At 43.0% G+C, this 24,445-nt stretch overlaps 1 protein-coding gene across 1 annotated transcript in view; it reads left to right on the top strand.

Moving 5' to 3' along the window:
• LOC140342879 (paired mesoderm homeobox protein 2-like) overlaps window positions 1-24,445 on the top strand; it is a 135,142-nt gene that overhangs the window by 89,122 nt on the left and 21,575 nt on the right. Inside the window, exon 2 of the mRNA XM_072429247.1 lies at window positions 11,153-11,340. Within this exon, the coding sequence (XP_072285348.1) occupies window positions 11,153-11,340 (188 nt within the window). The remainder of the gene's footprint in view (window positions 1-11,152; window positions 11,341-24,445) is intronic.

The raw sequence follows: 24,445 nt of genomic DNA, 5'->3' as shown, positions 1-24,445 counted from the left end.
CCCACAATATAAACAAAAATTTCTACGCAAAAAAAATAGGATCACTTTTTGCATCAAAAAATGACAGAATTAGAACGCTAGGGGGGTTAATATTACATGTCAGCACTGCAGTTTTATTGCTTCCTTTAGCCTTGTGCTTTGTTCCTCTTTATCTCGTAACAAGCAGACAAGCTGCAAACTGTTTTCCTTTTAAGATTAACGAGAGGTAGGTGGTGTTCACATCTCCACAAGCAGGGAGAGCGCATCTGTGAAACACTCTGGTCTTCTGAGGTAAGGGAGCAGCTGACTGTGAGTCACATGACCTGGACCACAAAGTGAGCCGAGGAGGTGATCCCTGGACAGAGTTAGTTCAGGCAGCAGGGGAGTGCAAAGTGGGTAACACTGAAGGGGGCACAAAACCCCTTGTCCTTTAGGGATCTGTGACAGATTCCCTGGATGGGCTTTCTCTCTCTTTTAACCACCTGGGCGTTTCACTGATGTCTGGATTTCTGTACCAAAAGCGATACACTGTTTTTCATGAAAAAAATTTTTTTAAATTGTAGACCTGTAATTTACAGAAAAATGTCCAAACAAGGGTCTAGTAGATATCCTGAATATAACAAAGTTTGAAACACACAATCATGAAAAAAAAAAAATTAACTTTAATAATAAAATTAAATAAAAAAACACAAAAATCAGCTTAAACAAGAATGCATAAATAAATAAAAAATACTGAAAATGCAATAATTCGGTATACTGTATAGTAATATATTTTTCTAAAACATCTCCCTAGTGTGGTAATAGTGGTAGTAGTGTGAGTCCAACGTCACATACCTATAGACAAAACCACATAAATATATTTTGTATTATTTTGTATTGGATTGGATACAGGACTTTGTATTGAATTCAATACAAAATATTTGAATTTCCCGCTACGACCACCGTCGACCGGCGTATGCACTGACATCATCAGGAATCGCCGAGGGACGCGTACGCGAACGCCGGGAGTTCTAATTCTTTCCATACTTCCATGCAAAAAGCGTTACATTTTTTGCATGGAAATTTATTTTAGATTGTAGGCTATAATTCTTAGGCATAACTCACCGAAATATGTCCAAAATTTCATAAATTTATTAATAAACTTTAAAAAAAAATTTTATAAAAGAAATTAAAAAAACAAATCTGTAAAAAATGTAATGGAACTGTACAGTAGCTTATATAATATATATATATAATACAATTATATATATATTATAAAAAGATTTCTTTGTATTGGACTCAATACAGCTTTTTTGTATTGAGTTCAATACAAAGTTATTTGAATTTCCCCCGCCTCCCGCCCGCACTGACGCTTGCAGCGACTTCACCGGGAAACCCCAGAGATCGTCACTGCACACGCTGGGAGAAGAGGACGGACGTATCAGGAGGAGCTGCGGGGACAAGGTAAGTATTTTTCTTTCAGTTGTAATCCGATTGTCATACAATGTTGTATGACAATTGGATTGCACTGTAACGCTTGTTTATATTTTTAGCTACCCCGAACCTGGTTCAGGGTAAAGGATTGTAGCAAGTTTTCTTACCCCGAACCAGGCTCGGGGTAAACGCCCAGGAGGTTAAGTTAGTCTTAGGTATGATAGGAAGATTAGGTGAAGTTGAAGGGCCCACCTGCCTTTGTGTGAAGAGCCTGCAGCTGCCTGAGTTGGAGCAGGCTGGGAAGATGCTGAGCTGGATGCCTGTGAGTCTTCCTCTGGTGGCAGGGGGACCTTGCTGGAAGAAATTGGGGAAACAGCCGCGTCCTGTGTCCGGGCTGCTGCCAACCTGCTAGACACGTGTCTGGTCTTCTAGAAGAGCCTGCCTGTACTAGGAATGGTCCGAGATCGTCGTTTGAGAGAGCGTCCTGGGGCCTCACTGAGACGTCGCCTACCCATGTAGATGGTTGAAAGCGAAAGACGCCTGAGAGCCGGTAATAGCTGCGCTGGAGCGGGAGCAAGATACAATATTTTTACAAGTAAACCATGTCAAATGCATCATTTAAACCATTTAAAATGCATAATATTCAATTGTGATAAACTTGTGTTTGCTGCTCATGTTTTATTTTGTATAATATGTAGAACCATGCATAGTTTTGCACAAGGGCAAAAGTACTATTCACAATTTTTTAGTTGTAGAATTTTGCAGTAACCTTTTTAAAAAAAATTCTATACGATATACGAACATCTCACCGTTGGAGCTTCTGCCTTCTATCCATTCTGCCTAATGAGCTACTGAATAGGTGATCACCTGAATGAAATCTTATTTACCAAGGAAAAGCATTAAAAGCCACTGCTGTAATCAACATTCTCATCTTGAAATGTGACCAGTTGGATGGCAAAACACTGCTAGAAGTATGTCAAAACAGGTGAAAAGAAAGGTGCAATCCTCGCTTTACTGCTACAAAGATACAATGAGCATCAGGTTGCTTCTGTCCTACACAAAGAACAAAGTCAAGCAACAGGCACTGAGGACAACAAAGCTACAACCTGGCAGAGGGCAAAAATGAATCAGCTGTGAGAGGGATGACCGCAAACTCATTTAAATGTCAGTGATAGATTTCCTAAAGTGACATTGGTCACTTGCTGTACTGCATCTATCCAAGAACAGTATTGTCACTCTGCATTACAGAACTCATCAACCTTTTTTTCATAGAGGGAAGGATATTCTGTTGTCCTAACACACTTCTTAGGAATATTGTTTGGGGTAAGACTGCACAGTACATAGGATAAAGGCCATCACAGGATTTCTAACTGGATTACCAGGTATTAGCAAATGTGAAACCAATATAAACATGCTTTCAGTAGTATATCTATTGTGCCCAAGGGCAGGAGTTTATTGCTAGAGTTTACATATACTTTATGTTTATTGTGTCAACACGACAATAACGGCAACAATTCTTGAATATTCATCCTGAGTTTCATATCCGGGAATAGATAATCACACCATTATTACACGTGAAAGAAACCCACAAAAATATTTTGTAGTAAACAGAAACCTATGATGCCAAATTCAGGGTGTATTTGGCATCATAAACTCCAATCTCTAGAAAGAGATTAAAGGGCCTGGATAAAGCTATTGGTAATTGTGTTGCTGCAAGATTGCAGCCATTTGTTTGGGATGCAGGCCCAGAGTGCCCTTTTCCAGTCCAGGAATTAAGGTTTGCTGGGAAGCACCTGGCTAACGCTAAAAAGGCAGCTGTCTTTGAGTTGGGGGAGGGGGGGAAGGGGGTAGCAGCCTGAGGCCAGGTGTGGCGCGGGCAGGGGGCTGTGTGGAGTCTGTGAGCTAGAAGAAGGTCTTCCAAAATTGAAGTCTGGTAGACCAGAGCCAGGAAGCTAAAATTTGGGTGTTTTATTGTCATGTGTTAATGACATTGATCCCCTGCAAGGGAAAAATCCTCACATGGCCTTGCACATGTGTATTAATGGTGCTGGAAGTTATGACAATTACACAGTAAAGGCACATTGTATGGCAGGCTGGTGTCATATGGATCCTTTCAGGGCAGAGTATACCAGGACTTTGTTTTTTTTTTGCATGACCCTGACACTTTGATTAATGGGTGTTTTTTCAATGTATGAGACAGGACCTTGATGTTTACATTGCAACATATTACATCTGCTAAATCCTTCACTCCTGGACCAAATTTCTCTCTTCCTCTTCTTAGTATCCCCTGTAGCCTTTTGTCAGGCTAAACCTATAATAGGAAAACTGTGTTGATCAGCCTTTCTCATCCTTTTTACCCCTGAGGAATTATTTTCAGGTCTAGGTGAACCTCTACTAAAACTAATTTATTGGGGGTCAGAGGGGCAAAAAGCTTTTTTAATTGGTTGCCAGTGGAACAAATTCTTGTCTTACAGTGTTGGCTAGTAAACCACCGTTATAAACAACTAAACACATCATAAGAGTCATGCAGCTGGCTCTACCCAGTGGTGTTGACCCCAGAACTATGTAGGCATAGGAGAGCATGAAATGGGAGATCAATTAATGCCAGTTTGAGGAACCCCTGGAAACGTGGAGGAATAATTGGGTTCCACAGAACCCCGGTTGAGAATATTTGGTACAGACAGACAGAAATAAGACACAGCTGAATTGCAATCCCTGTACAAGAGATCACAGACTGGGGCAAGGAGTCAATCAACTAAATAGTGACAGATCAACTTCAGCTTCTCATTTCACCATCCACTTATTGGCTTGTGAAGGCTAAAGACCTGTATGTGTTACTTAACTGCAACAGACAAAAATCAGGTCTTCTGCCCTGTCAGGCAGGGCTGTGCCATGTCGAAAAGCTGTGTTATTCTCAGGACTGGGGTTGTTACTTCATTATATGGTAGATCTGCTTTAATACAACTTGGGTTAGGATTAGATAGGATTAAAGTTGAATATACACAATAAAATGTGATAGTCTATAGAAAACTATGAAATATGGAGCCCTACTTAAGTAATTCTTTAAAAATGTATTTAATAAAATAGACTGTTGCACATAAAAGTCAATCCAGTCACCCTCTCACAGGGTATTTTTTAATAGGCTCCAGCTATTCCACCTCAATAAATTGCATACGGACAAGTATCTGCTGCCAAGGTAAAAAAAAAACAGCCCACAAGTTGGAATTCATCTCCCATACACATATGTACACTTTGGGGTTTTGCTCTTTGTTTTTAATTGGAGAATATTACTTATAAATGAGCTTCCATGAAACTGGAATATAATGTTGCCATCCTCTTAAAGCCATGCTAAGTTGTCTATTCTGCTGCCATCCTAAATCTAAGCCAAGCTGTATATTTCTCTTGGAAAGTGCAGCAGGGTGATGTATTTCTAAAATCATATGTTTAGTCTCATCATAAGTATAAGCATATAGTGCTTCTACAGAAGTTGACTTTCTCCTTATATCAATATAGGATCTTTTCCATACCACCCTAGGAGAATATGCCACAGTTGGTGATTTTGGCAGAAATTGTACAATTCTATTTCAAACCTTAACACAAAACCAGGTAGTATTATACCAGTGTTTTCAGTTACGAATTGCAGACTGCAAACAGTTCATATATAGGACTTTGATAGGTAAGTCATAACTAAAAGTAATTTGTACTGGCCTGCGGATACAGTTCACAATGTTTGAGTTTATCACAACTGTAGCTTCTTAAAAGCATTTGAATACATCTGGATTACCGTAGAGTGGTGTTCATTTTGGGACTCAGTTATACATTTCCACGCTCTATTACCAGGTACTAGACCCACTATTTTTATGGCTTTTTCTCCTGCCTTTTCTAACAGGAAAAGAAAATTATCTACATTTGTTAACTATATTCCCAAACATATGTGTTCTGTCTCTAAAGGGAGAATTTTAGTTTCCATGGAGGTATTTAATGTCTAGGAAAGATCACTTCCCCTTGTAGGTTTGATACCACAATCTGTGGTTACCTTCACCTCAAGTGTGACTTGTTGCAGCTTTTGTGGTGATGAATTACCATGCCTTAAATACGGTGTGGAACTGCCAAGGGTCTGTTGTTGAGGTTGAACATCACTTCGTGGAATAGTCTTAACCCTTCCCTTCAATGTATGTGTTGGGGTCTTCTTTGCATAGCTTCTTTAATGAGTCAATTCAAATGCTTTATGAGTCCAGCAGCTCTTGGATGATAATCACCTTGACAATGGCTTGTAATTCAGCATATTGGTTTGATCCTCCCAATACTTGTTTATTCAGGATAGTATAATCTGATGGTCTGAATGCAACAGCCACCCATATGGGTCCTTCCTTGAAGATAGTGGCTGAACCATATGTGAACCAAACATTTCCTTGTAAGTCAGGAGTAATTTGCTCATATGGAGGAGCTTCTAGGTAGGGTGACTCTTGTATTGATGACTGTTCTATGACCCTCTTTGGAGCTGGGTCTTCAAAAGTCACTGAAGATGCCATACCTTCTTGCAATCTGCATAAGTCTTTAGATTGCATATTGGCTCTCTCGTGCAGATACCATTTCCACTTCAGCAAAGTTTGATTTTGGGCCACACCTGTTCTTGCTCCTAGCCCATTGTCCTTTACCTATCCAGCAATGGGTAAACCTGTTTTCAGTTTGTGGAGTAGTGCCCAATGGCCCGCAAGTAGTTGCTTTTCCAATAGTGAATACTTTGTCTCTGCACCAGTCAACTGTTTTGACCAAAATCCCATCCAAATTGCAGTATCATTGACTTCAGTATATTCCAGTTCAAAAGGATGATTGACATTAACAGGGCCTAGATCTTGATGTTGGGAGATAGCACATTTTGCTATTTCAAAAGATTGTTGTTGTTCTTCTCCCCACTCAAATGATTTCTGCTTTTCACAACATCATGTATGGGTTTAAGAATTAATCCCAGGTGAGAGATGAAGGCTCTCCAAAACCCCATCAGGCCCACAAAAGTTTGTGCCTCTTTCTTTGTAGTAGGTTCTTTGTAAACTTCTCTGGTATTTTCTTCACAGGCCCCAATCATACAATACCCAAAACCTTTACCTCTGGTGCAGGGCCTTGGATTTTGTCTTTATTTACTTTCTACCTTCGGTTCTCCAGGTGATCAATAGTCAGTTTCAGAGCTTTAGTAACATTGTTTAGTTCTCTTGTAATCATAATATTATCAATATAATGAAAAATATGCACTTTGCAAATGTCCAACTCAGTCTGTATTTGTTGCAGATCTCTGTCCACGAGGCCATGACATAAAGTTGGTGAATGAATGTATGCTAGGGGGGCCACTTGAAATGTGTATTGTCTTCCTTCCCAGGTAAATGCAAATTGATCTTGTGACTCAGGAGAGGTAGGAATGGAGAGGAAAGCATTAGCAAGATCTATAACTGGATGAACAGGCCCGCCTTTTTTAGCAATGTCTTTAATGATTGTGACAATGTCTGGCATGGCAACAGCTAAGCAAGGGGCATGTTTTTTTTAACATATATAATCCACCGTCATCTACCATGTAGAATCAGGGCGAAAAACGGGCCACGCCGTGCTATTCCAAGGACTTACTGCAGGTCAGTGTACACCTACCTGCAATAATTCCCTGATAGTTTCTCCTATCTCTTTGTGTCCCCCCGGAAGCCTGTACCGTTTCAAGTTTACAATAGTGGTGGGTGCTGGAATATGCAGCGGTGTCCATTGTGCTGACCCCCTCACTATCTGTTTCACTGGTCAAATAGCGTAAGAAGAATGTCCAAATACAAAGGGCCCATATTCTGTTTGCACAGTCTTTCCTAACAATATGTCTATTCTCAAAAAAGTCTCAGGGACATAACAAACACAAACAAAAGCTGTAAATAGTGGCCCTTCCCCATTTGCAAGCTTTATTTTCTGCATTGCAGGTGGTATGTTGCCTCCCCTCATAACAATTTACATAAACAATAGGTCCTGAGGCGACATCAATATTTCAATGTACTAAAGTAACTTCAGCACCAGTATCAATTAATGCAAGAACTGTTTGTACATTACCACGTGACTAATATATTGTCAATGGTACATAAGGGTGTAGGTCCCCCGTTACCACTAACTGCACATGAACAGAGGACCAGCCTGACTGTCACTTAGTGGGAGAAGGAGCTTGCCATTGTCCCAAATCAGGATAGAGTTTTATCTTTGAAGTGTGAGTCTCAGCCTGCTCCATGGGAGGGGCAGATAGCTCACTGTTTTCTTTTCTCTGATTTTGCTTTTAGAAATGCTTCTTCTACAAAGCTAACAAAACTGGACTAGTTTTTTTTAATCAATTTTATCCAAAGGAACACCTGCTTTTAACAATTCAGCAAACATTTGTTTTCTTGTTATTTTCACTTGTTATATTAGAATCATGTTGTTTGGTGTCTTGCACAACTCTAGCCTGCCTGTTAAATTGCTGATGTTGTGGTACACCTATTTCCTCCAAATGACAACAAAGTAACTTTATTATGTAAAGTAACTACAAAGTAACAAAGTAACTACATTAATTATGTGAAAAAACTTGCAATATTTAGTATAGGAATATATTTTGTATATTACCAGCTGCGTTCTTTCCCATGACCCATCAGGGCATTACAGCCATAACTTTCTTTTTATCAGGTCACTCCCACCCGAACCTAGTGTGGGAAAGAGGACACAAGATGTTCACAAGGGCACAGACTAGACAGTTTACACAAATCCACCTGAACATCTACAACACATCTATTCAGTATTCCATGTTTTTTTGTATTTGACTTGCTAAAAAGATTAACTCTTAGGTGATAGTCAGCTGAGCACAATGCATTCCCTGTGTGACTGAAATTTTATAAAATACCATTATTTAATAAGCAAAGTTAATTGCTTATCTAAATTTGTGAAAGTCACTGCAAATTGACACGGCCATCTTGTTCATGCAAGCCAGCAATCCTGTGTCTTGGCATTTTGCATCCTTCACAGACACCTTGTGGCCAACCCATCTTGCGGAAGAGAAATTGATTTTAAAAAGTTTGCTCTTCAAGATAAGGCTGTGGATGTCTGTTCTGTATAAATATGCATGCATGGCTAAAATAAATGCAGATGTTTATGTCACTGTTTTACTGAATAAGTTTAAAGCAATCAGATCTAGAGTAGTTCAAGTTGTAGCATATGCAAGCCTATGTGTCATTATAATTGGCCCAGAGCTGTCCAACTGAATGATGGACATGCTCCTCCATACCTGAAAGTACCAGGTAACAACTTCTCAGTAAGTAAATAAGTAAAGAAATATGTGTTCTTGAAAAGTGAAGATTATAGAACACTTCTTGCTTTGCACTGCAGGGGTTTATTTAAAAAAAAAACTATTTTTGTTTAGACTGGTGGTGCGGTTACAGCTTCCTCATGCTTTCTGTGTTGAGAAACTACATGTAGCATCCCAACTGCAGCCCATAGATGCTGATTGGGGGTGGCAGTGAGTGGTTCTGTACTGCTGGCTGCCACTCCCTGCAAGATGTTCAAGTGCCGGTTCATCAAAGAACCAACGCAGCGGTACAGGTGGTCAAGCAAGAGGTTAGCCATATGGTACCACCAATTCCCGTCACCAACCTAAACGTGACCTAAATTACAAATTGAATCTAAAATATCTCTATAACAATCCACCTTGAGCAGTCCAGATATTTACAACTTATTTTGTGAAGACAAATTAAAGCTTTAGCTCATTTGTGGCCATGCCATGTCTCTATTATACCTCATTAGAGCAAACCTAATCCTGCGGTATACTGGAGATAAGACAAGCTTTGGGATGGTGACCAATACAGAAATTTTACTTTGCATCTTAATGTCATGTGATAATTAGTCAGTTAAACAGTTTCTTGTTGTACCTTATTTTTTCATTTAGGTGTGTCGGTTAGCTGAGATAGAATAGTTGCAAAATTGCCTGAATTTAGCACCATTGTTTTCTGTAAGTATGACTTCAGTTAAATCGGTAATGGTTAATAACACGAAAGTACACATTTTAATGGTTAGGTTCAGAGTTAGAAAGCTAAGTATGCTATTTCATAAAATTTCATAAATTTGGGTAATTTCCATACGATTTTGGTAAAATGTCCCCCATTGGAAGGTGAAATTACAGTGATTTTAGTTCTTTTTTCGGCTAATAATGAATACATAGGCAACTTGAGGTATCCGCTTTTCTAGCCTTTTGGCAAATATTTTTTTAGAGCTGGAGGATTTCCTCACTTTGCATTGCTGAGAAGGGTGGTTCTTGGCTAAAAATTCTAGTCTTGGCGGTTTAACTAAGGGGCTTACACAGATACCTCTACCTGGTTCATGGCCTATGGGGACCTCATTTTGACCCTGATTCAAGAATGCTTGTCTCGTCTCTCTTTATTAACTAGATTGCATCATCATCATGATATGTTTATTAAATACGTCTTCATGTTATTATTAGTTCTTTTATATACGCCCACTTGTGTTTTAGGCTTATTGGCCCTTGAAAGACATGCAGTCCAAAGATGAGTACAAAATGATTGCAGTTTGCTTTTTTTACAGTGCCTCTAAAGGCATTTATGTTGCAAGCCAGGATATAGGGTAGTTCAGGAAATTAATGTGCTCTGCCTACAGCTCTAATTTCATCTGAATTTTCTTGTATTTTCTGTGAAACAAGGAAAACCAAACCTTTTTGTCATAGAAAAATGTGGCATTCCAAGAACCATGTCAACTGCCCTCTTTTGGTACAACTAAAAAAGTTTATTTTAAGTCTATGAATGGTTTAATTGAATGTTTCAGGTATTTACTATGCAATTTGAATAAATTACAAAAAGTAGAAAATATATACTACAAACATTTTAAATCGTTTATTTGCCTATAGCAACTATTTTCTATCATGTAAATGGGTAAAAAATTTGATAAATAATCCTCAGAATACAGCTGATCCAGAAGGAAGATAACTCCTATAAAGTATTTTGTTGTAACAGTGATAAAAAAAATTCCTTCTCAATCCCCAAATAAAATCAGATAATATTTGGATCAACATAGCCACAATGAATATATAGCTGTTACTATTCTGTACTTTTAGAAACACATCTAGCATGTTTAAAGTAATCTTCCAAGTCTAAGATAGAACTATATCATGTAAAAGGGAATTCCACATTTTTACGCCTTTTATAGAAAAGAACCCTTTCTGCATGGGTAGGGTATAGTTTATTTCCTCCAGTTGCAATGAGTCTGATCATGTCTTTTGCTAGGACCATAAACTGGACAACACTTCAGTGAATTTACTTTATAGTGCATTTATGTATTTATAAAATATGACCATACCCTCCTAAATGCCACTTTTATACTTATGGTTGAAAAGAGGTAATAATACTACTATGTAGACTTAAATATAAAATTAGTATGAAAATAGTTTAATAGGTAAAATAGTATATTTATTGATAAAGGCCAATACCTGAAATCTAGAAGTGAGAAAGTTCATGTTAAAGTTGTTATGTTGTTTTAATATTCTACTTGTGCATGGACAGTAAAACTTCCCTTTAAAGCATATATAATTTAAAAGTATTCTTTATCTCTATATATACTGGAAAAAAAAAAATAAAAGGTAAAATATGTACTTGTGTGTTCCTAATACAGAGTCTCCAAGAAGTTGACCCTAATTGTTCTATTTTAGTGGGAGAATGATCTTGTGGTCAGCCTCTGCACTATAATGCAGTATATATATTTTTTGTTCTAGGTGAGAGCTCTATTTCTGGTTGTTCAAAAAGTGCCCGCAATAAGAAGAAGCAGAGACGGAACAGGACTACCTTCAACAGCAGCCAGCTACAGGCCTTGGAGAGAGTATTTGAGAGAACTCATTACCCAGACGCTTTCGTAAGAGAAGATTTGGCAAGAAGGGTTAACCTGAGTGAGGCCAGAGTACAGGTATGAATTTGAACTCTTTTAAATGCAATCAGTAGTGTTGTTGTTCGAATTCGGGTCGTCCTAATGTTCGACCCGAATATGACCATTCAAATTCGGGTGGACCCAACCCGAATTTTGCTGAATTCGAATCCCCAAATTCGACCCTCCCACAATGCCTAGGGATCTCCCCCATGATGCCTAGAGCCCTCCAATTACAGCAGGGATGCCCCCCTCCATGTTTGTTGTTGCAGGCAGCCGATTGGCTGTCTGTCACTGCATGCCACACAGGCAGCCATTGGCCTATATAAGGCCAGGGCGTGCCTGCATTTACCACTCCTGACAGAGATTTGCTGATAGCATCACAACCTTTCTGTGCTGCTTGGCTTGCTTTGTCAAAGTGAAAAAGGTGCTTTACTGTGTCACACTCACACTATTAGTCAGATAGATTGTTGGATTGTACTGTATTTGTGCAGTCCTGAAATCTACTGTACTCAGATAGGTAGAGTGTTTCACTGTTAGCTAGATAGATAGATAGATAGATAGATAGATAGATAGATAGAAAGCTAGATAGATAGATAAATAGTCAGTCAGTGTGTTACATACACGCAGCCAGAGGCAGGGTCCCCTCGCTGACTTTGTGCACAGTATCACACTTGTACTGAGAGACAGACACATGGACGCATTGTATACTGCATTGTATAGTTTGTATACTGTGCTGCATATTACAAGCGTCACCACTGAAGAAAGCACAGAGCTCTGTGCAACCACCTCTGCCCAAGAAGCAAGCTCAAACTGCTCGATCTTCCTCCGCTGCCTTTCCTCCTTCTGTCACCAAAGTTACCCGTGCTGCTGCCAGCAATTTGAGTGTGGCATGTAGCCAAGCATTACCTTTTTCAGGCTCCACCAGCAGTGAGCAGGAGCTCCTGTTTGTGCTGCTGTTTGTCGCGTTGCTAGCAGTCAGGACCAGGCATCATGAGGAAGAGGAAATATGGCCCAAATGACCCCAAAACAAAGCTAATCAATGCAGCAATTGTACAGTTGATTGCGTTAGAGCTCCTACTTACCGGTTGGTGGACTCCAATGCGTTCCGTTACGCATTCCTCTGAGCGAACCCACAGTACTTTATGCCTAAGCGACAGTATTTTGCAGAAAAATGTGTTCCTGCTTTGCATGAACACGTGCAGAGCAATGTGTCCATGGCCCTGCAGCACTCATTTTCTGGCAAGGTGCACCTGACAACCGACAGTTGGTCGAGCAAGCATGGAGTGGGAAGATATATTTCATACACAGCTCACTGGGTAACTTTGGTGGCAGCAGGGGAAGATGCAGCTGCAGCAAGGCCTGCATACCTACCTCCGCCCAGAGCACATCGTCATGCAATTTCCTCATCAACCTCCACTTCCACCTCCTCCTTTGAATCTTGTGCCTCAACCTCTTCCTCCAGGGACACTTTGCCATGGAGACCCAGCACCAGCACCTCCTATTCGGCAGCATCTGTTCACCGCCAGCAACAACCTGCAGTTTACTATTTCGGTGCACAATTCAGACGTTACCACACAGTCCTGAGGTTGCGAAACCTGGGTTCCCTCAGCCACACGGGCGCAGCCATTCTCAGTGCCTTGGAGCAGGAGGACATGGCTAACTCCTAACAGACTTCAGCCAGGCAAGGTCGTGTGTGACAACGGGGCCAATCTCCTGGCAGCCCTGCGTTGTGGGAAACTCAGACACGTACCTTGCCTGGCTCACATCATGAACCTGATAGTACAGCGCTTTCTTAGGAATTACCCAGGCCTCCAGCCGCTGTTGCTGAAGGCCAGAAAGTTGTCAGCGCATTTCCGCCGGTCATACACAGCCAGTGCCAGATTGGTGGATTTACAGCGAAATCTCAACCTGCCAGTGCACCGGGTAATTTGTGATGTGGCCACACGTTGGAATTCCACCTTTTACATGCTGCAGCGGCTGGCTAAACAACAGAAAGCGGTGGTGGATTACGTGGCAGAGTCTGTTCGTTTCAGACGTATGCCTACACTACCTTTCTTCAGTCCTGCGGAGTGGCTGCAAATTGAGGACTTGTGCACTGATTGTCACCTTTTGAAGAGGCCACCAGGATGATCAGCAGAGATCAGGCCTGTGTCAGTGACACCATCCCTATCATATGCCTGCTGGAACAGATGATGGTGGATCTCAGACACGACACAGAGCGGACGCTGCATCAAGAGATGACGTTTCAAACATCATCTCAGGCATGCGTGCCTACTAGGCATAGTGCACCACAAATCCAGGAAGAGGTGGAAGAGGATGAGGAGGATATTGCAGGCATGGGAGAAGGGGAGGAAGGGGCAGAGGAGGATATTGAGAGTACATGGCATCCATCCACCCAAACACAAGGTGGCATGTTCTGTGGATGGCAAGAACAGGCGGAGGAGGAGGAGGACGACCCTGTGCTGCTGTTCGACCCACAGGAGTGTGGATCCAGAATTACTACGCTGTGGGTAGTTTGAGCCACATGACAGCCTTCATGCAGGAATGCATAGCCAAAGATCCACGCATAGAACACATAAAAACAAAGACTGACGACTATTGGATTGCTACATTACTGGATCCACGTTACAAGCCTGAGATACAAACTTGCTATCTATCAAAAAAGCCATAAAAATGTATGTATTTCTCTCCAAAAAATACAGATATTTAATTATGATTCATAATTAAATATCAGTATTTTTTAGAGAGAAATACATTTTTATGGCTATTTACATAAATAGCTAGTGGGATTAGAATTCAATATCTGTATTTTTCTGTATTTTTTTTTACAAAAATAAAGAAAATTTTATGGGTTTTTGGATAGATACTAAGTGCTATCATAATGAAATATCGGTATTTTTTATAGATAAATATAGAAATTTTTCTGTCTTTTGTGATATATTACAAGAGGTACAATTTAGGATACCTCTTGCAATCTATAAGAAAAGCCAGAAGAAATTATGTATTTCTCTAAAAAAAATACAGATATTTTATTATGATAGCACTTGGTATCTATCCTAAAACCCATAAAAAACTCAGTATTTCCCTCCAAAAAATATAGATATTTCATTCCGATCCCACTTTGCTATATATCTCCAAAGCCATAAAAATTTCTATATTTCTCTACCAAAAATCTAGATATTTAATTCTGATAGCACTTTGTATCGATCCAAAAGACCATAAAAACCCACTTTGCTATATATCCCTAAATCCATAAAAATTGATGTATTATTCTAAAAACAATACAGATATTTAATTTTGATAGCACTTGGTAGTTGGTATCTATCCAAAAGGCCATAAAAAATTATATATTTTTCTCCAAAAAATACAGATAATTTATTCTGATAGCACTTGGTATGTATCCTAAAACCCATAAAAATGTATGTACTTATGTGAAACAATAACAGATATTTAACTGTGATAGCACTTGCTAGATATCCACAAATGATAAAAAATGTATCTATTTCCCCACGTATTCCACCAAGTCCGTTCCCTTTTATGTGGTTTCACTAGATAGTAGGTATGGAAAGTATGATTTTCATTAATCTATTCATGTCGCAATTAGCTACAGCTTCTACACTGTCCATGGTGATGGCCTCAACGCTCCATAACAGGGCCCACCGCCTCCTACTGCCTGTTACTGCTGCCGCCTTCTCAGTACCCAACTCTAGATGCAAGATACTCATGCAGTCCACACTTTGTCTCAGAGCCCACCACCTCCTCCTCCTCCTCCTGCTGTAAATGATGCTGCCACCTGCCCAGTACCACCCGACTGTAGATGCCAAACACTAATGCCGTCCACGCTCCGTCTCAGAGCCCACTGCCTCCTCTTCCTGCTGTAAATGATGCTGCCGCCTGCCCAGTACTCGCCTTTAGATGCCAGACACTAATTCCATCCACGCTCCGTCTCAGAGCTCACCGCCTCCTCCTCCTGCTGTAAATGATACTGCCGCCTGCCCAGTACCTGACTTTAGATGCCAGACACTAATGCCGTCCACGCTCCGTCTCAGAGCCCACCGCCTCCGCCTCCTCCTCCAAGCTTCTCTGCTCCAACTAATTCAGTTCCTGCCCTGCCTCCTTCCTACGTACTAGGTTCTGGACGGCATCTTTCAGCTCCTCCACGTTTCAGTGGTGACCCTAAGCAGTTGTCACGGTCCCTTCCGTGACGGAAGTTTGAGGATCTGTCAGACAAGCTGCATGTGAGATTATCTGACAGTCTCTTTGTTTTTACTTGTTTCTCCTGTTTATATCTGCTAATAAGATAAGTTGCTTTACTTTTGGTCTTTTGGTGTTTTGGGGTCTTGTGGTTATTTAGTTGTTTACTAGGCCTCAGGGAGACACTGGGTCCTTCATAGGGGAAGGAACCAGCAGTCTCAAGCCAAACACTACTGCTAGGGCTATACAGGGCTAGTAGGGACTAGGTTTCTGTGTATAAGTAATTCCACCATCAGGGGATACTCATACGGTTAGGAGTTAGGGCAAGGTTAGGGTGTCTGCAGGGGTGATCATTCCCTTTTCCCTAGCCACTGGAGGCCTAGTCCAGAGTATAACCCTTTCTGTTTCCCTCCCCTCCCCTGTTATCCGTGACAGCAGTGCCGGGTGTTCATAAATCAATGTACTCTTGATTTTGAACTTTTACCTCACAAATTTGCCTCTGACTGAGCCAAAGTAGCTTTTCTGATGTCACGCCTTACTGGGAAGGTGCTGGCCTGGATAAATCCCCTCTGGGAATGGAACGACCCAGTTATATTGGAAAGTTTGGATCCACAAGCTTTCCTAGAGACCTTCCGCAAGGTGTTTGATGAGCCCGTTCGCACCGCTTCTGCCACATCCTCCCTGCTGCGGTTGCGTCAAGGAAAGCAGTCCGTGGGCCGGTACGCAGTCCAGTTCCGTACGTTATCCTCGAAACTCGGCTGGAATAATGAGGCACTTGTGGCCACTTTTTGGGAGGGGCTCTGTGGGAGAATTAAAGATTAATTGGCCAGTCGGGACGTTCCCTCCTCCCTGGATGACCTCATCTCCCTGGCTACTCAAATTGATTTACAGTTCCAGGAACGTGCCAGAGAAGTGGCACGTGAAGTGGGTCCTTGTCATCCGGCATTTTCACCTCAGCAAGCTTCTAACCCACCGCCTCCCATGGTGTCGGCAGTCCCTGAACCCATGCAGGTCAATCGGGTTAGGCTGTCTGAACAGGAGCGCAATCACCACCGTGCTAAAGGACTTTATTTCTATTGTGGTAGTTCTGATCATGTGCTCCGCACTTGTCCTCTGAAGCCAGGAAACTTCCGTGCCTAGGGTCCGTGGGAGAGGCGGCCTTAGGTGTAGGTAATTCCTCTCCTCCTCTGACCCAGCCAGTAACCTTGTCATTAGGCGATGTTCGATTTATTGAGACGGTGCTTCTGGATTCCGGAGCAGCAGGGAACTTCCTGCAACAATGCCTAGTGGATCGTTATCAGATGCCCGTTCAACGCCTACAGGGGCCTCTGACTATATCGTCTGTCGATGGAAAGGCTCTGTCTGAGTCCATATACTTCATCACTGAACCTGTAAAATTACAGGTGGGAACACTTCATTCTGAAGAAATTGCGTTCCCTGTTCTGTCAAGTCTGTCGCATCCTCTCCTTCTGGGACTTCCGTGGCTACGTGTTCATGTACCTGTCCTTGACTGGAGGTCTGGAGAGGTGCTGCGTTTGGGACCATCCTGTCATGGAAAGTGTCTCCTTTCTGTCCCGCCAGCTCGGTCAACACAGGTACCACCCAATCTCCAGCGTTTGCCGGCAGCCTATCATGCTTATATGGATGTCTTTGATAAAAAGGAGGCTGGGACGCTACCCCCTCACAGGCCGTATAACTGTCCTATTGACTTGGTCCCGGGCTCCTCGCCTCCTCAGGGGCGCATCTATCCCCTTTCACCAGCAGAGACTCAAGCTATGTCCGAGTAAATCAAAGAGAACCTTGACAGAGGATTTATCCGCAAATCTTCCTCTCCGGCTGGTGCAGGTTTCTTCTTCTTTGTGAAGAACAAAGATGGCTCCCTACGTCCTTGCATCGACTACAGGGGGCTTAACAAGATAACAGTAAAAAATAAGCCCCGCTTCCCTTAATCCATGAATTGTTTGACCGCCTTAGGGGAGCTAAAGTCTTTTCCAAATTAGACCTACTTGGGGCCTACAATTTGATCAGGATTCGCCAAGGAGATGAGTGGAAAACCGCCTTCAATACCCGTCACGGTCACTATGAATACCTGGTAATGCCCTTTGGACTAAGCAACGCCCCTGCAGTGTTCCAGGAGTTTGTTAACAACTACAACAGAGACTTGCTATATTCCTGTGTTGTAGTGTATCTTGATGATATCCTTGTTTTTTCTCCAGATCTGGCTACTCACCGGAAGCAGGTTCGTTTGGTCCTTCAAAGATTAAGGCAAAATCGTCTGTAAGCCAAGTTTGAGAAATGTTCACTTGAGAATTCCTCTCTTCCATTCCTTGGATACATAATATCCGACACTGGTCTGCAAATGGATCCTGAGAAGCTGTCAGCAATTTTAAAGTGGCCTCGTCCTTCTGGTTTAAAAGCAATCCAGCGGTTCCTGGCATTCGCCAACTACTATCGCCAGTTCATGCTGCACTTCTCGTCTTTGACTGCCCCCATCTCCGCTTTGACACGTAAGGGAGCAAACCCTAAGAATTGGACAGCTGAGGCTAAATCGGCCTTCGAAACTTTGAAACAGACCTTCTCTGCAGCTCCGGTTCTCTATCGCCCTGATGCTAACAAGCAATTCTACTTGGAGGTGGACGCATCGTCTCTTGGAGTGGGGGTGGTGCTTTCACAAAAATCTTCTTCTGGTAAGATGGTGCCCTGTGGCTTCTTCTCCAAGGCCTTCTCAGCTCCTGAGTGTAACTACTCTATTGGGGACGGAGTTGTTGGCCATAAAAATGGCACTAGAGGAATGGCGTTACCTTCCCGAGGGGGCATCTCATCCAGTGGTGATCCACACCGACCACAAAAATTTGATCTATTTACAGTCTGCACAAAGACTGAATCCTTGTCAAGCTAGATGGTCCTTATTCTTTGCACGTTTTGATTTCGTTCTCCATTTCCGTGCCGCAGAGAAGAAAGTCAAAGCAGATGCTCTCTCAAGGTCCTTTGATGCTACTCATCGAGAGGAGGAACCTCAACACATCATTGATCCTGCAAAAATTGCTGTATGTCCTGTCAAGTTTTCTGAGATTCTGCCCGGAAAGACTTTTGTTGCACGGAACCTCAGGAAGCGAATTCTAGTCTGGGGTCATTTCAAATCTGGGGACTTTCAAATTTATTTCTCAACGGTACTGGTGGCCAACCATGCGGCAAGACATCCAAGAGTTTGTCGCTGCCTGTCCGTCATGCGCACAGTATAAAACCTCCAAGCAACGTCCTGCGGGCCTTTTGCTTCCCCTGCCCGTTCCTGAGGCTCCTTGGCAACAGTTAGCCATGGATTTTATTACTGATCTACCCTTGTCCTCTGGGTGTTCTGTGATCTGGGTAGTGGTGGATCGTTTCTCCAAAATAGCGCACTTCGTTTCTCTGCCTGGCCTTCCTTCTGCTCCTCAGCTGGCAAATTTATTGAACATATTTTTTGTCTCCATGGTTTTCCCCACAGTATTGTGTCAGATAGAGGTGTACAGTTCACGGCTAAGTTTTGGAGAGCTCTTTGAAATCTCTTGAATGTGTCTCTGGACTTTTCTTCAGCTTATCATCCACAGTCTAACGGTCAAGTGGAACGTGTCAATCAAATCCTGACCAGTTTTCTACGACATTTCATCAGCCTCCATCATGATAACTGGGTTGAGTTATTACCTTGGGCTGAGTTTTCTAAATGATGCTGCCGCCTGCCCAGTACTCGACTGTAGATGCCAGATACTAATGCCATCCACACTCCGTCTCAGAGCCCACCGCCTCCTCTTCCTGCTGTAAATGATGCTGCCGCCTGCCCAGTACCTGACTTTAGATGCCAGACACTAATGCCGTCCACACTCTGTCTCAGAGCCCACCGCCTTCTCCTCCTGCTCTAAATGATGCTGCCGCCTGCCCAGCACTCGACTGTAGATGCCAGATACTAATGCCGTCCACATTGCGTCTCAGAGGCTACCGCCTCCTCCTCCTGCTGTAAATGATGCTGCCGCCTGCCCAGTACTCGACTTTCGATGCCAGATACTAATGCCATCCACACTCCGTCTCAGAGCCCACCGCCTCCTCCTCCTGCTGTAAATTATGCTGCCGCCTGCCCAGTACCCGACTATAGATGCCAGATACTAATGCCATCCACACTTCGTCTCAGGGCCCTCCGCCTTCGAATCATGCTGTTACTGCTGCTGCCTGCCTAGTACCCAACTCTAGATGCCAATTAATAATGTCGTCCACACTCTGTCTCAGTGCTAAATGCCTACTCCTAATGCTGTTACTGCTGCTGCCCAGTACCCAACTCTAGATGCCAGTTACTAATGCCGTCCACACTCCGTCTCAGGGCCCACCGCCTCCTTCTTCTGCTGTTACTGATGCTGGCCTTCTTCCCAGTAACCGGCTCTATATGCCAGTTACCAATGCAGTCCACGCTCTGTCTCAGAGCCCACCGCCTCCTCCTCCTGCTGTAAATGATGCTGCCATATGCCCAGTACCAAACTCTAGATGCCAGATACTAATGCCATCCACCCTTTGTTCCAGAGCCCACCACCTCTTCCTCCTACTGTTACTGCTGCGGCCTGCCCAGTACCCAGGTGTAGATGCCAGTTATCAAGGCTGTCCGTGCTGCATTTTAGAAAGTTACAGCTAGCAGATAGGAAAAGGCAGTGCCCTACAAAGAAATGTCTCCACTAGCTACAGCTTCTACACTGTCCATATAGGTGATGTCCTCAACTTCTAATGCCCTGCTTGCTCCGTCTCAGGGCCCACCGCCTCCTCCTCCCAGTACCCAGCTCTAGATGCCAGACTAGACTCAAGCTCAACAGGGTCTTCTTTCCCCGCTGATTCCGCCAAGCCCAATCCCTTTCATGTGGTTTCGCTACATAGTAGGTAGGGACAGATTGGAATCTCGTTCATCCATTCATGTCTCCAATAGCTACAGCTTCTACCCTGTACATATAGTTGATGGCTTCAACCACTAATGCCGTCCTTGCTCCGTCTCAGGGCCCACCGCCTCCTCCTCACAGTACCCAGCTCTAGATGCCAGTTAACAATGCCATCCACACTTCTCAGGGCCCACCGCCCTCCTCCTCACAGTACCCAGCTCTAGATGCCAGTTAACAATGCCATCCACACTTCTCAGGGCCCACCGCCTCCTCCTCCTGCTTTCACTGATGCTGCCGCCTGCCCAGTACCCTACTCTACATGCCCGTTACTAATACCATCCACACTTTGTTCAGCAGCAATGTCTCCAGTAGCTAAAGCTTCTACACTGTCCATATAGGTGATGGCCTCAAACAATAATGCCATCCTTGCTCCGTCTCTGGGCCTACCACCTCCTCCTCCCAGTACCCATCTCTAGATGCCAGTTAACAATGCCATCCACACTACTCAGGGCCCACCACCTACTCTTCCTGCTATTACTGCTGATGCCTGCCCACTGTCCAGTACCCAGCTCTAGATGCCAAGCTAGACTCAAGCTCAACAGGATTTTCTTTCCCCACTGATTCCGCCAAGCCCCGTTTCCTTTCATGTGCTTTCACTCGATAGCAGGTCCTGAGACGGAGTGTGGAAGGCATTAGTAACTGGCATCTAGAGCTGAGTGTAGTGCATCTTTAATGACACCCCGAAGTGTGTAATCTGAAATTCGTGATTGAATGTAGAAGGCCATGTTCTGCTTCATCCATCGTTACCACGCTTTATCGTACTGAATTTCTGTGTATGTTACCCCGGAACTGGGAAGTGGGACAGCAGTCCCTCTGTATATGTTGGGGGATGAGATGGGAATCACCGGTATATTTAACGGGAACCGAGAGGTCCTGGATGACAACATTGAGCCATGAAGTTATTGAGCTCAGCAGACGTCCGGAGACTTCTCCACAACAAGTATGTGGCCGTCCTGGGAGACTCCATTCAAAGATCCGTCAACAAGGATCTTCTGAAAATACTGCAGAATGATGATTATCGGACTGAGAAGCAACTGAAAGGGAAGGGTGACATGTCATTTGCAAACGACACGTTTGGGGATCTCTGGGTGAAATGCACAATGCCATAATTTACCGCCAAGTGCGTCATTACAGAACTGACCACCAACTTGTACGGTTCTATTTCCTGACCCATGTTTCTTCGGAGTACATAGAGAGCATGCTGGCCAACTTCCAACATGGACCTCAGCCTGACGTTGTCATCATCAACTCGTGTATATAGGATGTTATCCGGTATCATGAGCAATTACTGCAAATGTACAAAACCAACCTGGACCACCTGTTTATTCCGCTCAACGAGGTGCTGAGCCCCAAATGTCTGGTGATATGCAACACGTTCATGTCTATTCAAAGCTGGTGAATTGCTAGAGTACCCAATTCCTAATGTGCGCTGGGACATCATAGAAGGGAATTTCTACAGTGCCACACTGGCAGATTTGCACCAATTGGATGTGATTGACTTGCACTTCCACTTACGCTTCAAGCTGTGCTCCAGGGTTAAAGATGCCACCCACTCGAATCAGCTGGCTCATCGGAAGTATACCTGCATCCTGATGGCTCATATTGATTAAGCCTGGGGCGTGCAGCATGAATGAATGAACGAGATTCCAATCTGTCCCTACCGAGATTGGAATCTCTTTTATCCATTCATGTCTCCAATAGCTACAGCTTTGACACTGTCCATATAGGTGATGACCTCAACCTCTAATGCCGTCCTTGCTCCTTCTCAGGGCCCACCACCTCCTCCTATTGCTGTAACTGATGCCGCCTGCCCAGTACCCAGCTCTGGATGCCAGTTACCAATGCTGTCCACGGTCCGTCTCAGGGCCCACTGCCTCCTCCTCCTGCTGTTGCCACCTGTTAGTACTCCATTCATAAATATGGCATTACAGCCATCTAGGTGGCATTGATGATGCACTACACCCAGCTCTAGATGCCAGTTACCAATGCGGTACCCACTCCGTCTCAGTGCCCACCGCCTCCTCCTCCTGCTGCTGCCACCTGTCACTTGTAACTTATAACAGAGCTGTGTAGCTGGATAATTTTTAGACTGAAAGACCCCCCTCAGAGATCTCTGCCTGTACTCTAAAGCATGTGTATGGCTTGTAACAGAGCGGTGAAACCTGGTGGCTAATTTTTGTACCAGAGGAACCCCCTCACGTCCCTCTCTGCTTCTACTCGGAGACCGTGTAAAATCCGGCATGTTCCCTTGACCGCCCAATAAAATGGCCTTGCCAGCAACAGAAAAAAGACTTCCTTATTTTTTTTTTTACTTGTACAGTGTTGTGCAGAGCTGGGGGAGTCTTGACATGTCTTTTTAAATGTATTTATAGGCTGTAGAAGCTCTACACCGTCCTGAAAAACAACCCAAATTTTTCCCCTATTGACTTTAATAAAGTTCAAATTCGACGTTCGATCACCCGAATAATTATGCATTATTCGACCGAATAGCGGTCGAATCGAATAGTGAGCTATTCAACCAACACTAGCAAATAAGTAAGCATCCCCCATCACAATCAACATTTAATTTTTACACTGACCGAAGAGAGGGAATATATGTTTTGTCCCTTTTGGAGTTGTTCTTCTTATTCTCATTGATTGTTTCATTTAATAATCCTAATTGTTATTGCAAAAGTTGGATTGATGGTCTAAGATTCTTCTACCTGACACCCTACCAAGATGGGCAGTATCTTGGATGACATTGTAGGTAGAGCCAACTTTTAACTTGCTTGTTGCAAAGTTCAATTTGCTAAATGTCAACGGTATGACAGCTCCCTGACATACTGTCCAGAAGATACATTTCCAGTTCTCTACTCTGTTACATCTTCATGGGGCAATTCTAGGACAGCCCAACTTCTTCTACAAGAATAATGTTGGTCAATGAGCAGAGCTGTCTCCTGAATATAGGGAAAGAATCCATGGACTAGAGGCAGGATTTATAAATAAGCTAAGTGTTTTTTTGTGTGTGTGTCTCTGTCTGTCTCTCTCTCTCATACACTTTCATCAGTGAACCTGGGTAATCCAGCAAACCTGAAATGGATCTGGTCCATGATTTAAAACATTTGCTAGCAAATTACTTTGAAGAAATCCATTCCATGTTTGTTGTATCACCCAGGTTTGGAGAACTTTAATAAATCAAGCCCTCTGTGTCTGTGTGTGTGTGTGTTTGTCTCACTTTTTTTTCTCTTTTTCTTTTATTTCTTTGTGTGCCTCTGTAGAATGTGCTTGGTTTGGGGTTTCTTAGTCAAAGATAGACCAATAAATCCTATAAATGGGCAAGTTTTATTACAGATTAGATTATATACACATTATTTACAGAAACATGGAAGAAGGTAAAGGATATATAGAAAAGGGGTGGGAGAAAGAAATGGCTTAGCACTATACATAGCAAATGGTCATTCTCACTCACACAACCACACAAGCCAGAATTTTCTCTCCTTGAACGACTCCCATTTGCAAACCCAGAGCAAATCATGTTGTTGGTCCATCATTAGTAAAGTCTTGTTCAAAAGGTCACAAAGTCCTTCACATCCCAGGCTGAGTTTGTTGTTTACTATTTACAGCAGTCTTCCTGGAGAGAGGTTGAGATGTAGGCAGGTTTGGGTAGTAAATATCACCAGGGGTCAAACCAACCAATGTGAAAAGGATCCTCAGGCATCCACACATGGAAAATCACTCTTTGGGCCTGATTTGTTAAAGCTCTCTAAGGCTGGAGAGAATACACTTTCATCAGTGAAGCTGGGTGATCCAGAAAACCTGTATTGGATGTCTTCAAAGTCATTTGCCATTTGCTAGCAAATGTTTTGATGAGATCCCGGACCAGATCTATTCCAGGTTTTCTGGATCACCCAGCTGAAAGTGTATCCTCTCCAGCCTTGGAAAGGTTTAATAAATAGGCTCATTATTCCTGATTTATCAAGCAAAATCTAAAGATCGCTCGCTCGCGCGCGCGTATTCGCGGT

Source organism: Pyxicephalus adspersus, chromosome W (assembly GCF_032062135.1).
Source record: "Pyxicephalus adspersus chromosome W, UCB_Pads_2.0, whole genome shotgun sequence".
Classification (NCBI taxonomy): Eukaryota; Metazoa; Chordata; class Amphibia; order Anura; family Pyxicephalidae; genus Pyxicephalus; species Pyxicephalus adspersus.
This window is presented reverse-complemented; position numbering and strand designations above follow the sequence as displayed.